This window comes from Ceratotherium simum, chromosome 21 (genome assembly GCF_057802395.1).
Source record: "Ceratotherium simum simum isolate JZ-2026a chromosome 21, ASM5780239v1, whole genome shotgun sequence".
NCBI lineage: Eukaryota > Metazoa > Chordata > Mammalia > Perissodactyla > Rhinocerotidae > Ceratotherium > Ceratotherium simum.
In genome coordinates, this window is record NC_141920.1 from 33,463,531 (window position 1) to 33,479,481 (window position 15,951).

The following is a 15,951-nucleotide window of genomic DNA, read 5'->3' on the forward strand; positions in this document are numbered from 1 at the left end:
ATAAGTGCTATGGAAAGAAAAAGTAGAGTAGACTAAGAACAGGGTCTGCTGGTGGGGGCAGGGGTTACAATATAATACATGATATTTAGGGAAGGTCTCACTGGGGTCAGGACTTTTTTTTGTTTGTTTTTTGGTGAGGAAGATTGGCCCTGAGCTAACATCTGTGCCAATCTTCCTCCATTTTGTATGTGGGATGCCGCCACAGCATGGCTTGATGAGCAGTGTATAGATAGGTCCACGCCTGGGATCTGAAGCCGTGAACTTCGGGCCACTGAAGCAGAGCACGTGAACTTAACCACTACACCACCACGCAGGCCCCGGGGTCAGCATATTTGAGCAAAAGTTTGGAGGAAAGGGAACAAGTCTTGCAGACATATCTGCAAGGGTAACGACATTCCAAGCAAAGGGAATAGCAAGTACAAAGGCCCTGATGCAGGAATGTGATGTGCCTGGTGTGCTGGTGGTGCTCGAGGTACAGCAAGGAGGCCAGTACTGCTGGAGAAGAGGAAATAAGAGAGGAGTAGTAGGTAATGAGGCAAAAGAGGTGATTAAAGGCCAGAATGTGAATGGCCCTGGGACACTATCAAGACTTGGGCTTTCACTGAGTAAGGTGTGGAGCCACTGGAGGATTCTGAGCAAAAGAATAATGTGATTTAAGTTTTAATGGGACTGCCCTGACTTGTTAAAAATAACAGGAAGGGCAACGGTGGTCACAAGCACGCCAACTAGGAGATCACAGTAATCATTCACGTGAGAGAAGATGGTGTCTTGGATCGGGGTAGTAGCAGTGAAGAGGTTGGATACTGCATATATTTGGAAGGCAGAGCCAACAAGATTTGCTGATAGACTGGATGTGGGGTATGAGAAAAAGTCAAGGATGACTCCACATTTTCTGATTTCAGCAAATGAAAGGATGGAACCGTCATTTACTGAGATGAGACAGACCACAAGAAAATACGTTTGAAGGGGAAGATCAGGATTTTGGTTTCGGACATGTTAAGATTGAGTACGTTGTAGAGACACTGCATAGGCAATAAGAAGTATGTGTCTGGAGTTCAGGGGAGAAGAAATATAAATTTGGAAATTTTCAGCATATAGGTAGGTAAAGCCATGAGACTAGATAAGATCACCATGAAGGTAAGTACAGACTGAGAAGAAAAAAGGTACAAACTCTAAGCACCCTGAGGTGCCAACCAGTTAAGAGGTGAAGAGATGAAGAACAAGTAAAGACTGAGGAGGAATACTGAATGAAGTAAGAAGAAAACCAGAAGACTGTAGTGTCCTGGAAACCAAAGAGATGAAGTATTTCATGGAGGGGGGAGTGATCAGCTGTGTCAAACATGGCTGACAGGTACTGGATGTAGAAATGTGGAGGTCCCTGGCAAACTGGAAGGAACGAATGACCTTAATTGGCCTGGAATCTGGGCACTGCCTGGCACGTGCATAAGAACATGTTTTTCCAATAGAGTTAAAGCAACACAAAGAGAAGCTAGGTAGCAAAGCCCAATTGGAAATCCCTTCTTGCTGAGCCCTCCAAATGGATTTCTTATAAACTATCAGTCAAATCCTTAAAAAAAACCCCTAGGAGATAGGTTAAAATACAGCAAAACTTCTAATTCTAAAGTAACAGCTCTAAACTCTGACTGCAAGTCCTCCAAGAACAAAGAATAACATTCACCTTCTTTTCAGTTCCAAGGCATCTAGAACTATTCTAAACTAAGTAACAGTAATGCATTCAACAAGTATTTACTGTGCACCTATGTACTAGGCAATAGGAATATGGCAGTCAACAAAATAACCAAATCTCACCCCACTGGGAACTTACAATAAGGCTTTAAAACAAATGATCTCAAATGTGATGGGTGGTATGAAATGGGAAGTGTAGGGAGCTACAACTATTTGACCTGATGATCTAATTTTTACATTTAATTGTATCTGCTGCAAGATTCAGAAAATGAATGACATAAAGTACCAGTTTCAATTCTGCAGTACAAATAAAAACGATAGTACTGTATTTCTAGTTATTTTCTATGGCACTTATTCTCAACTCACTACTTGGGACAGTGCTGTCCAAATGCCTCTTGAACAGAATGTAAAAGAACTAATTAGAAAGAAGAAGTCTTAAAAAAAAAAACATAAGGCCCAGAATTACTATTATTCCCTTTGGTCTCCTACCTTGATCACCAAGTACCAGGGCACCAGCTTCCAGAGCAAAATCTCCAGAGGAGCTATCTTTTGAAAGAGTTACAGTCAAACCAGAGGTGGTCGTGGTATTACCACAAACATACACACCACGCGGAGCAACGTTGCATACTGCCTAAGGAAACAAAAAGTTTAAGAGAACCAGCCAAAGTAAAAGGGAAATAATAGCTAATAGTAATCGCTCACAAATGTTACCTACATGCCAGCTATTCTTCTAAGGGCTTTACTGTACAATCTTCACCACCACGATAAGAGGAAGGCATTATTACACTCCTTTTTACTGATGTAGAAGCCAGCGCCAGGAGAGAGTGAGTAACTCATACAGCTATGAAGGTGTGAAGTCCAGATTCAGTCAAACCCAGGCAGCATGACTCTGATGTCTGTGGTCACGCGAATACACTACACAATTCCATTTTATGCTTCATTTTCAAGTTCAAATAGCAAAAATGTCAGTACTCATTTTAATTTCAAAGGCTCCAATGCTTCTTTAAACATCAGGTAATAAAATGGCTCCATATGCTCACCTTCTGAGTAAATAAGCTACAGCCAGGTCAGAAAAGTAGTTAAACAGCACAACAGTTAAGAGCATGAACCTCCAGAGTCTGGCAGACCTGTTTTAATCCTGGTTCTACCATGTACTGGCTGTGCTGCTCTCGGATCTCTCTGCGCCTCAGCTTCCTTATGTTTTATCACATACTGCCCTGAGGAATAAATGAGATCATGTATGCAAGGCACTTAACCTGGTACCTGGCATACAAGTGCCCAGTGTGAGGCCGCTGTATACGGCTCTGCACTGCACAACTCCAGGAGACAGCACTCACACTGTTCTCTATGTCAGTCAGCTCTGGACTTGTGCAGTGCACAACCCAAGTGACCCTATGGTGTCTGGCTTATATACAGCAGCTATTATGATTTTTGTTACTTGTAATTCCTTACTTGTTAGTCTGAGAGTACGATGGGTTACTAATGGTCAGAGGAAAATGGAACTAAAAATATAAAGTAAATGACTCAACTGTTAGTGTTAGACCAATTTTTAAAAAACCATGGCTTAGTGGGGCTAGCAGACTTATATGCAATACCCTCCATTATTGACAAGATTTAATTTCCACTAATGTTATGGTTTCTATTTTTAAATTGAGCCAGGGGTTTTAAAGGCATTATTCCAGGTCTGAAAAATATGAAAAATGGCAAATGTCATTTCTTGGTATTAAAACTTTTTCAGTGCCACTGAATGTTATTTTGGAACCATTATCTGCCAAGATGCATTTCTTAAATAAAAAAGGAGTAAGAGAGAAAAATGAAGTTTTGTATACTGTAAAAAAAAAAATGTATAAATTAAATTGTAAGATTTATTTGTATAAATAATCAGACACTGTGGAGGTAAACCACTTTTCCACCTATAATACACTACAGTAATGCACTGCGTAACATTTCAGTCAACGATGGACCACACATACAAAGGTGGTTCCCTAAGGTTAGTTACCATAGAGCCTAGGTGTATAGTTGGCTCTACCATTTAGGTTTGTGTAAGTACACTCGATGATGTCTGCCTAATGACACATTTCTCAGAATGTATCCCTGTTGTTAAGCGACAAGACTGTATTTTTTTAAAATAATATTATTCTTACAGTAGCAAAATAAAACATAATCACTAGTTGATGCTATGAAATGTAATCATTTAAGAATATGTTTCACTTTCCTACCTTACCTGATTTATTTTTCTTAATAGAAAATATGGAACAGCTCACTAACACATTTATGTTTGTGCTGTTTTCTTAAATGGCCATTTATATAGTCAACCATTTTCTTGCATTTTCCCTTTCAGATGTTCCCTTAATCATTATGCTTCTCTCTTTATTTAAAATTCTTAGATTACATGTGGTATTTCACATAAAAATATCATCATCATCATAGCAACTGTTTTTGTGTGTTTGCTTTATTCCATACATTATGCTAAGCATTTACACAGATCACCTCACAAAAACTTTAACGACCTTGAAAGGCATGATACCATTTCCACATACAGTTTTCAAGTAACAAAACTGAGGCTTGGGGAGGTTACGCATCTTGCCTAAGGGTACTCAGCTTGCATGTTTTCAGGTGCATAAAATTCCAGGTCTGAGCTATTCTAAAACCCCAAGCTCTTAACCTTTGCTTCTGAAATCCCTGGTGCTTCACTAACATATTCTTGATTATCTCTGATTTCTCAACAAAAATCTTTAGTTTTGAAATTTCGTTCTGAAAATAATTTAAAAATTAATATAACCATACTTTGGATCACAGGGAAGACCACTATATAAATAAGTACTTCCACCTGATTTGAATGCCCATGTTTTTGTTTGTGTTTATAAGTGAGTTGGAGCCAAGCTATAAAACTTAAATTGCCCTGGGCTGTATGAAGAAATAGAAACAAACAAATGAATGATGCATACATGCCAGGTAAAGGCCAAATATTGTGACTGTCTGCTTCTGGAACAAAGGTTTTAAAAAAAATTACAATAGAGAAAACTGGCGGGAAAATTGAGTTATCACATACCAATATAAGTATCCCAAATTAAAATAAATCTGTGCTCCAGAGAGCCCCAAACAAGATAAACCCAAAAAGGCCCACACCAAGACACATCATAATCAAAATGTCCAGAATTAAAAATAAAGAGAGAATCCTAAAAGCCGCAAGACAAAGTCAAGTTACATACAAAGGAAACCCCATAAGGCTATCAGCTGACTTCTCAGCAGAAACCTTACAGGCTAGAAGAGAATGGCATGATATATTTAAAGTGCTAAAAGCAAAAAACTTACAGCCAAGAATACTCTACCCAGCAAGGTTATCATTCAAAATGGAAGGAGAGATCAAAAATTTCCCAGACAAGCAAAAATTAAAGGAGTTTTTCACCAAGAAACCAGTGCTACAAGAAATGTTAAAGGGACTGATTTAAGGGGAAAAGAGAAGACCACAAATAGGAAAAATTATCTATTTCCATGATAAGACGGTAATGGATACAAATGCACAAAAAAGAGGTTAGATATGATATCAAAAACATAAAAGGAGGGAGGAGGGGAGTTAAAGAGTACAGCTTTCAGACAGAGATCAAACTAAAGAGACCATCAATTCTGTATAGAAGAAGGAAGGAACAGAGAGGACTACTACAACACTGAGAAAAAGAAAGTTAAAAAATGGCAGTAAGTACATACTTAACAATAGCTACTTTAAATGTCAATGGACTAAATGCTCCAATTAAAAGGCATAGGGTGGCTGATTGGATAAAAAAACAAGACCCATACATATGCTGCATACAAGAGACACACTTCAGACCTAAAGACACTCACAAACTGAAAGTGAAGGGATGGAAAAAGATACTCCATGCACATGGCAATGAAAAGAAAGCTGGGGTAGCAGTACTCATATCAGACAAAATAACTCATATCAGACAAAATAGACTTTAAAACAAAAAACTGTAAAAAGAGACAAAGAAGGGCATTACATAATGATCAAGGGAACAATCCAACAAGAGGATATAACACTTGTAAATATTTACGCACCCAATGTAGGTGCGTTTATATAAATATATAAAGCAATTATTAACAGACATAAAAACAGAAATAGACAGTAACAGAATAATAGTAGGGGACTTTAACACTCCACTTACACCAACGGATAGATCATCCAAACAGAAGATCAATAAGGAAACACTGGCCTTAAATGATACACTAGAACAGATGGACCTAGTAGATATATACAGAGCATTCCATCCAAAAACCGAAGAATACACGTTCTTTTCAAATGCACATGGAACATTCTCCAGGATTGATCACATATTAGGCCACAAAACAAGTCTCCATAAATTTAAGAAGACTGAAATAATACCAAGCATCTTTTCTGACCACAATGGTATGAAACTAGAAATCAACTATAGGAAAAAAATCAGAAAAGCCACAAATACGTGGAGATTAAACAAAATGCTACTGAACAACGACTGGGTCAATGAAGAAATCAAAGAAGAAATCAAAAAATACCTGGAGACAAATGAAAATGAAAATACGACATGCCAGAATTTATGGGATACAGCAAAAGCGGTTCTAAGAGGGAAGTTTATAGCGATACAGGCCTATCTCAACAAACAAGAAAAATCTCAACTAAACAATCTAACAATGCACCTAAAGGAACTGGAAAAAGAAGAACAAACCAAGCCCAAAATCAGTAGAAGAAGGGAAATAATAAAAATCAGAGCAGAAATAAATGAAATAGAGACCAAAAAAAAATAGAAAAAATTAATAAAACCAAGAGCTGGTTATTTGAAAAGATCAACAAAATTGACAAACCTTTAGCTAGACTCACCAAGAAAAAAAGAGAGAAGGCACAAATAAGTAAAATCAGAAATGAAAGAGGAGAAATTACAACAGACACCTCAAAAATACAAAAGATTCTAAGAGAATACTATGAAAAGCTATATGCCAACCAATTCGACAATCTGGAAGAAATGGATAAATTCTTAGAATCATACAACCTTCCAAAACTGGATCAAGAAGAAGTAGAGAATTTGAATAGACCAATCACCAGTAAGGAGATTGAAACAGTAATCAAAAACCTCCCCAAAAATAAAAGTCCAGGACCAGACGGCTTTCCTGGTGAATTCTACCAAACATTCAAAGAAGACTTAATACCTATCCTTCTCAAACTCTTCCAAAAAATTGAGGAGGGGGGGAAGCTCCCTAACTCATTCTATGAAGCCGACATTACCCTGATACCAAAACCAGACAAGGACAACACAAAAAAAGAAAACTACAGGCCAATATCACTGATGAACATCGATGCAAAAATCCTCAACAAAATACTAGCAAATCGCATACAACAATACGTTAAAAAGATTATACACCATGATCAAGTGGGATTTATTCCAGGGATGCAGGGATGGTTTAACATTCGCAAATCAATCAACGTGATACACCACATTAATAAAATGAAGAATAAAAATCACATGATCATCTCAATAGATGCAGAGAAAGCATTTGACAAGATACAGCATCCATTTATGATAAAAACTCTGAATAAAATGGGTATAAAAGAAAAGTACCTCAACATAATAAAGGCCATATATGAGAAACCCACAGTTAATATCATCCTCAATGGTGAAAAACTGAAAGCTATCCCTCTAAGAACAGGAACCAGACAAGGATGCCCACTCTCACCACTCCTATTTAACATAGTACTGGAAGTCCTAGCCAGAGCAATGAGGCAAGAGAAAGAAATAAAAGGGATCCAAATTGGAAAGGAAGAAGTGAAACTGTCACTATTCGCAGATGACATGATTTTATATACAGAAAACCCTAAAGAATCTACCAGAAAACTTTTAGAAGTAATAAACGAATATGGTAAAGTTGCAGGATACAAAATCAACATACAAAAATCAGTTGCATTTCTGTACACTAACAACGAAGTAGCAGAAAGAGAAATTAAGAATACCATCCCATTTACAATTGCAACAAAAAGAATAAAATACCTAGGAATAAACTTAACCAAAGAGGTGAAAGAGCTGTACACGGAAAACTATAAAACATTGCTGAAAGAAACTGAAGAAGACACAAAGAAATGGAAAGATATTCCATGCTCTTGGAGTGGAAGAATTAACATAGTTAAGATGTCCATACTTCCTAAAGCCATCTATAGATTCAATGCAATCCCTATCAAAGTTCCAACAACATTTTTCACAGAAATAGAACAAAGAATCCTAAAATTTATTTGGAATAAGACCCCGAATAAGTAAAGGAATCCTGAGAAAAAAGAACAAAGTTGGAGGCATCACACTCCCTGATTTCAAAATATACTACAAAGCTATAGTAACCAAAACAGCATGGTACTGGCACAAAAACAGACACACAGATCAATGGAATAGAATCGAAAGCCCAGAAATAAACCCACACATCTATGGACAGCTAATCTTTGACAAAGGAGCCAAGAACATACAATGGGGAAAAGAAAGTCTCTTCACCAAATGGTGTTGGGAAAACTGGACAGCCACATGCAAAAAAATGAAAGTAGACCCTTATCTTACACCATACACAAAAATTAACTCCAAATGGATTAAAGACTTGAATGTAAGACCTGAAACTATGAAACTTGTAGAAGAAAACATAGGCAGTACGCTCTTCGACATCGTTCTTAGCAACATATTTTCAAGCACCATGTCTGACCGGGCAAGAGAAACAATAGAAAAAATAAACAAATGGGACTACATCAAACTAAAAAGCTTCTGCACAGCAATGAAAACCATCAACAAAACGAAAAGACAACCTAACAATTGGGAGAAGATATTTGCAAACCATACCTCTCATAAGGGCTTAATCTTCAAAATATATAAAGAACTCATGCATCTCAACAACAAAAAACTACCAACCCAATTAAAAAATGGGCAAAAGACCTGAACAGACATTTCTCCAAAGAAGATATACAGATGGCCAACAGACACAGGAAAAGATGTTCAATATCATTAACTATCAGGGAAATGCAAATCAAAACTACAATGACATATCACCTCATGCCCGTCAGAATGGCTATAATTAACAAGACAGGAAACAACGTATGTTGGAGAGGATGTGGAGAGAAGGGAACTCTCATACACTGTTGGTGGGAGTGCAAACTGGTGCAGCCACTATGGAAAACAGTATGGAGATTCCTCAAAAAATCAAGGATAGGACTACCATATGATCCAGCTATTCCACTGCTGGGTATTTATCCAAAGAACTTGAAAACACCAATGCATAAAGATACATGCACTCCTGGGTTCATTGCAGCATTATTCACAATAGCCAATACTTGGAAGCAACCTAAGTGCCCATCAAGGGACGAATGGATAAAGAAGATGTGGTACATATACACAATGGAATACTACTCAGCCATAAGAAATGATGAAATCCAGCCATTTGTGACAACGTGGATGGACATTGAGGGTATTATGCAAAGTGGAATAAGTCAGAAGGAGAAGGTCAAATACCGTATGATTTCCTTCATTAAGTAGTAGATAATGACAACAATAAACAAACACATAGAGACAGAGATTGGATTGGTGGTTACCAGAGGGGAAGGGGGGAGGGAGGAGGGCGAAAGGGACAATTCGGCACATGTGTGTGGTGATGGGTTGTAATTAGTATTTGGGTGGTGAACATGATGTAATCTATGCAGAAATAGAAGTATAATGATGTACACCTGAAATTTATACAATGTTATAAACCAATGTTACTGCAATAAACAAAAAATAAAAATAAAATAAAATAAAATAAATCTGTGCTCTATTATCATTCCAATGATGATTTAGGCTCAGCAAAATAATATTCTTTGTTACGTTAAAATTAATGTTATTAATTTTAAATGTTTTAATTTCTATTTTTTCAGTTTAATAATTAAAAAGAGCTATCAGCATAGGTTTACACCAAGTATTCTATTTGCACATAGCACATAAGGATAATGTGATAATAAACACAACAATTCTCACAAGGTGTTCCTATATTATTGTACATTGAGAAACAGTACTATATAATCTCTACAGCTGGTACATAATAGGAGCTCAATACATATTAGCTGAATCAGAATTTTACTTATCTATCTATAGCTTCTCCATATTTATTCATTTGATTGACTCAGCCAAACTACCTCAGAGTTACTTTGTTTCTCCTAATAAATGCACTGAACTCACAGTGAGGAGTTTTAGTGGTTCTTAGGCTTTCTTTTTACTAGCAACCTCTTAGAGAATCTTATGACATCTATGGACCCTCTCCCCAGAAAAACAGATATATAAAAATATTACATACAATATAAAAAAAATTACATACATTAAAAAAAAGAGAGAACAGGCTCCAAAGTTAGAAATAACCTGTGTAATGTAAGCCAACCTCTCGTAAAGTCTCCATTTCCTCATCTGTAAAATGTGAATACCACCTATCTTGTTATGCAGACTGAGTGAAATCATGTAATTATGGTGCTTGCAATTTAGTAGATGCCAAATTAAGGGGTAGCTATAATTTTTATTATCATGTCAATAATGCCCTCCTATTTTATTTCTAATTAGTGTTGTTTGAGGTTTTCTTGTGCTGTTTGGTTTGCTGTAGCCACTTTCTAGTTTCCAAGGAACTTATATTCCTCCCCCTAGTAACCTTATTTTTTTTTTTTTTAATTTATTTTATTTTTTTCCTCCAAAGCCCCAGTCGATAGTTGTATGTCACAGCTGCACATCCTTCTAGTTGCTGTATGTGGGACACGGCTTCAGCATGGCCGGACAAGCGGTGCGTTGGTGCGTGCCTGGGATCCGAACCCGGGCCGCCAGTAGCGGAGCACGCGCACTTAACCGCTAAGCCACTGGGCCGGCCCCCTAGTAACCTTATTTATTTGGCTTTTCCTTTTAGGGTACCTATTTCTAGTGACCCACGAAAGCACTGGAGAGTAACATCTTTGATGTTCAGTTCAGAATATTAAGCAGCTTTAATACTGTTGTGATCAATTCCAAAGGTGATGAGTAATAAATAGAAATTCAATACAGTCGTGCACCATATAATGATGTTTTGGTCAACGACGGACCACATATATGATGTTGGTCCTATAAAAGTAGTACCATAAAGCCTAGGTCTATAGTAGGCTGTACCATCTAGGTTTGTGCAAGTGCACTTTATGATGTTCACCCAACGACGAAATCACCCAATGATGCATTTCTCAGAATGTATCCCTGTCGCTAAGCAATGCATGACTGTAATTCAAGTCACACACATACACAATGCTAAAAAAGATAGAAAAGAAATCTGTAACAATCCAGATCCCCATATGCACTTTTTGCATGCATATTCTTGCTATTTTTTATTTTTCATTTTTCATCATCTTTATCAACAATTGTTTTCATTTTTATCAGCAACTTTGTTTCACCTACAACTGAGTACTCTGTGCCTTAGTTGTCAGTCTTATAGCAAGGGCTCAGAACAGAATTTTTTTCCTAAAAATTAGGCCCAGTTAGGAACAAAATACAGAAACATGGATTAAATGTCAGATTAGGAATTAAATGATGATCGGTTTAACACTCAACCACAGGAAATAAAGAATCACTCTAACATGAAGGACAATGAGTTTATAGTACAATGACTAGATCAAACCAGCTCTCAATTCTGGCTGCACATCAGAATCACCCATGGAGGTTTATACAAACACAAACACTAGGACCCTAACCCAGAGACTCTTAATTCAATTGGCCTAGGGTAGGCCACAGCATTTTCAAAAGAACTCCAAAGGTGATTCTGACATGCAGGCAGGGTTCCCAGCACTTGGACAAAGATTCAGTGGCCACAGGACTAAAATTTACCAAAGAGCCAGGAAGCCCCTGGTCTGGTCACATTTTTCCACGTCGGGGGCAGAGGGTATGGAGGGAGAACATGGGCATTCTCATAAAGGACATTATGGCTGGCTTACCAGTGTCACTCCAAGGAAACCATAATAAATTCCAATAAGCAGCACCTTCTAGGGCCATCATAAGCCCTAGAAGGGAGAACTACCAGGCTCTGATTGGCACAGGCAGAAACCTCTTGGGGACTAACAACGGACTGGTCACAGAAGTTGCCTTGCTTTGGACTCGGAAGCAGTAGAAATGTATATGGACCGATCTCTTACCTTTATCAGATTGTTCTTAAAGCCCAGTACAGCATGTATGTAGTTGTGTGAAGAGAGAATGGGTGACCCTGCTTTACTGTCTTAACTACTCTGTTCATAGGTAAGGTCACAACAATAAAGACTAGCAAAGCAATGCTAGATACAAAAAAAGGGGTTAAAGAAATGGCTAATGTTTCACAATAGTTGATGTCTCCATACAACAGCATGCCTGTGTGGCCTGTGTGACAGAAGACTGGCTCAATTTGAAAGGCTGGTCAGACACAAGTTACATATTACTCACACAAACCCCAATTCACTTATACCACCAGACAAACTATATCCTCTGAAACACAATCACTACATGCTTTGAGAAAATTCACTTGTGAATTATCTATGCATTTTATAAGCAAAAGGTCAAATACTAAATGACTGATCTCCTACCTGTAGCATCTGACTCTTTCCTAAGCCTGGATCTCCAACAACAAGGACATGCGGGTCTCCTCGAATTGGAATTCTGTTTTTGTCATCTGCATATTTCTGGCTTCCTCCAAAGAGTGCTAACGCCAAACCTGCTTTAACAAGCTCAAGTGTGAAAGAAGAAGAAAAAAAGAACAGAAGTGAAAAAAACATAAAATGACTAGCAAAAGGGCTGCTCCTGCTCCTCCTCCTATGTTTTCAACATGTATTTGTTTGGGGTTTTTTTTTTAAAGCATGATTGAACTATACTTGTTTTCTAAGAAAAGTAAGTCTAATAATATAAACTTCTATCATGTAAATGATTAAAAAGCAAAAACTAGAAAGCACATAAAATCAGAGTAGTGTCTTAAAAGTCGCTGAATGAAGACCTACCTTGCAAGGCATGAATCCATTCCACAAAAATAAAAAATATTTGTTAGCTTCTGCTTTAACATTTACAGTGTCCAGTCACCTCAAAAGAAGCCCATTCCTATTAACTCTAATTGGTAAGCAGCTTTTTCTTACAAGGGGCTGTAGTTTGCCTTTCATATCATTCATTTACGGAGAATAATAATTCATATTAAAATATCAATAACTGGCCAACAGAAATTAGCTATTTTTTGTGAACTCCTTATATTTTATCTTTGCAAGTTTTATATATTTTTGAGCAAAAATGAAGTAAAATACTTACTTCATGGCCAAATATGACAGGGCAAAGCGAGCTGAAAAACAGAATACATCTTATAAATTCTAACTTACACTTCATTGATCTATTAGAAGATATACTTTACAAATTGCTTAACTTGCTTTATTTAGCATCAAAAAAAGATAAAAATAAAAAATTTGCACCCCCTCAAACAACTCAAGAAATGTTATTCTAACAGTAAATTCTTGGTTAATCTATATAGGGAAGAATGCTTTAAAAATTGTGTCTGTGTTAAGGGAGACAGGATACTTGCAAAGCATTTTAAAGTAACCAGATATACTGTCGATCTTTTTACATTACTAGCCTTTAAAAATGCATCATAGGGGCCAGCCCCGTGGCTTAGCGGTTAAGTGTGCGCGCTCCGCTGCTGGCGGCCCGGGGTTCGGATCCCGGGCATGCACCGATGCACCGCTTCTCCGGCCATGCTGAGGCCACGTCCCACATACAGCAACTAGAAGGATGTGCAGCTATGAAATACAACTATCTACTGGGGCTTTGGGGGGAAAAAATAAATAAATAAAATTATAAAAAATAAAAATAAAAAAAATGCATCATAATCATGGTCTTCCACTTTAGGACACAGAATTATATTGTATTTTACGTGAATAGACATCTTTAGACCTGTGCAGCCAAGTCACTGAAAGGAGACTAAAAGACGAACTGAGTACATAATATTTTAAGATAAAATCAAATCTTATTTTTTCAATTCAAAGGATCAAAATAAATAAGACCTTATATGGATATAAAGCATATTTATATTTATCAATTGTATAAACAAGGAACAAACAAAAATGGACAAGGTGGAAGAGATATAACTAGGAGTAGACTAAGAATCATTATCCCTTTTAATTACGTAAACACATAAGTTGATGTCCTGCCATACCCCCTTGGCACTCATTGTTCAGCATGTTCTGCATAATCACTGCTGGCTTCCTACCAAGCACCTGCAGCTGTCTGGCAAAGGGCTCTTTATGGCCATAGAAGCATCATTAGCAAACAGGCAGGTCTGGCTGGAAGTGCTGGGGTGGCTAATATTCCCAGGAGCAGCCCCAAATTTAGACCCTTAGATGGAAAAACACCGAGGTTAGTTCTACACAGTCTAGAGTCCCAGAGGCCTCAGAGGGTTTAAGCCCCGGATGCTGGTAGTAACCCATACATTAAGGCATCATACTCTGACTGCCATCCCTTCTCTGTCTCACTTCGCCATTCCTCTACCATTATTTCTGGGAATCACCTCCCAAATAAACTACGCTTACTCAAATCATTGCTTCTGAAGGAACTTAAACTAAAATATAACCTTCCACTGTCGTCTTCCTTCTCCTTTCATGGTCCTCCACTTGTTAATCTGGCGAGGATCAACAAACTTTTTCTTAAAGGGCCAGAAAGTATGTGTTTTCAGTTTTACTGTCTTGCTCACAACTACTCAACTTGTGTGAAAGCAACATCAACAATATGTAAATGAATGAGTGGGGCTGTGTTCTAATAAAACTTTATTCACAAAAACAGCAGCCTGCCTAGTTTGCCAATCCCTGCAAGATTAACAAATGGAGGACTATGAGAAACTCTAGTAGTTCTCAGGTTGAAATCACAAACTCAGAACTAAAAGGTAAAAGCAAACCATGGGAAGAAAACCCATACTAACTTTTCATACTAACTTATCTTCTATAAGTATGGCAGAAGAAGGACCTCTGCAAATGTTCATTTTTATTTATAACCAGTCAGAGGAACCAATCAAAGAGGTATTTTGGTCCTCAACCAAGTTGCTCCTTAGCCCCTGCTCACAGACCTCACCATACCATCACTTACCACCAGATCATGCTCCCGCCCTAGCTCAGAGCACCCCCTCCCACGTGGGTTTGGATGGCTATCTATTCACAGGAAGTCCCCGAGGGTTTAAGGACAAAGAACTCCTGAAGAACTTTCTACTTTCCTCAGTCTGCTAATTAATACATTATAGGCAGGAAGAAAAAGTGTCAAATTCTCCTAGAGCCCAGAGCCTAGATAAATGGGAAAGCACGACAAGATCAATTTTTCTAATACAATGCATTTCAAAACCTCAGTTCTTTACCTCTCTTAGGTATATCTATTATTCAATCACTCTCATTCCCCCCATTTCTTCAAAATTATCCCCCAAATTGTCAAAAAGTATCAAAATAACAGCACATTGTATTAATTATGTTAGATACCTTATAAAATCTCATTTAATCTTCAGAAAAACCTTCTGAAGTAGGTATTATTATTTCCATTTTAACATAATAAAAATGAAGGAGAAATTAAGAGCCCCGGATCACACTGGAAGTGGCTGAAGCAGGATTCTAACTTAGGCCCCAAAAAGCTCTTAACCACTCAAGCAAAAATGCCTCTACTTTGATTCTTCTCTACTGCATGGCAATAACATGGAAATAAAGTAATATTAATGAAATACTTATTGAATGTAAGTGACTTCTATGTGAATCTTTTCTGCTTTTTAAAAGTAAACAATCCTGGGGCCGGCCCCGTGGCTTAGCGGTTGAGTGCGCGCACTCCACTACTGGCAGCCCGGGTTCGGATCCCGGGCGCGCACAGACGCACCGCTTCTCCAGCCATGCTGAGGCCGCGTCCCACATACAGCAACTAGAAGGATGTGCAACTACGACATACAACTATCTACTGGAGCTTTTGGGAAACAAAAAAAAGGAGGAGTATTGGCAATAGATGTTAGCTCAGAGCCGGTCTTCCTCAGCAAAAAGAGGAGGATTAGCATGGATGTTAGCTCAGGGCTGATCTTCCTCACAAAAATAAATAAATAAATAAATAAAAGTAAACAATCCTGGCCGGCCCCGTGGCTTAGCAGTTAAGTGCGTGCGCTCTGCTACTGCCAGCTCGGGGTTCGGATCCCGGGCAGGCACAGACGCACCGCTTGTCCGGCCATGCTGAGGCCGCGTCCCACATACAGGAACCAGAAGGATGTGCAACTATGACATACTGG

At 38.0% G+C, this 15,951-nt stretch overlaps 1 protein-coding gene across 4 annotated transcripts in view; it reads right to left on the minus strand.

The window, feature by feature from the left end:
• MCM8 (minichromosome maintenance 8 homologous recombination repair factor) overlaps nt 1-15,951 on the minus strand; it is a 49,439-nt gene that overhangs the window by 13,597 nt on the left and 19,891 nt on the right. For all 4 annotated transcript variants that reach the window (XM_087445587.1, XM_087445588.1, XM_087445586.1 and 1 more), the window contains 3 exons: nt 12,969-12,999; nt 12,263-12,403; nt 2,176-2,317 (listed from right to left, as the gene is read on the minus strand). In XM_087445587.1, coding sequence (XP_087301713.1) covers nt 2,176-2,317; nt 12,263-12,403; nt 12,969-12,999 — 314 coding nt within the window. The remainder of the gene's footprint in view (nt 1-2,175; nt 2,318-12,262; nt 12,404-12,968; nt 13,000-15,951) is intronic.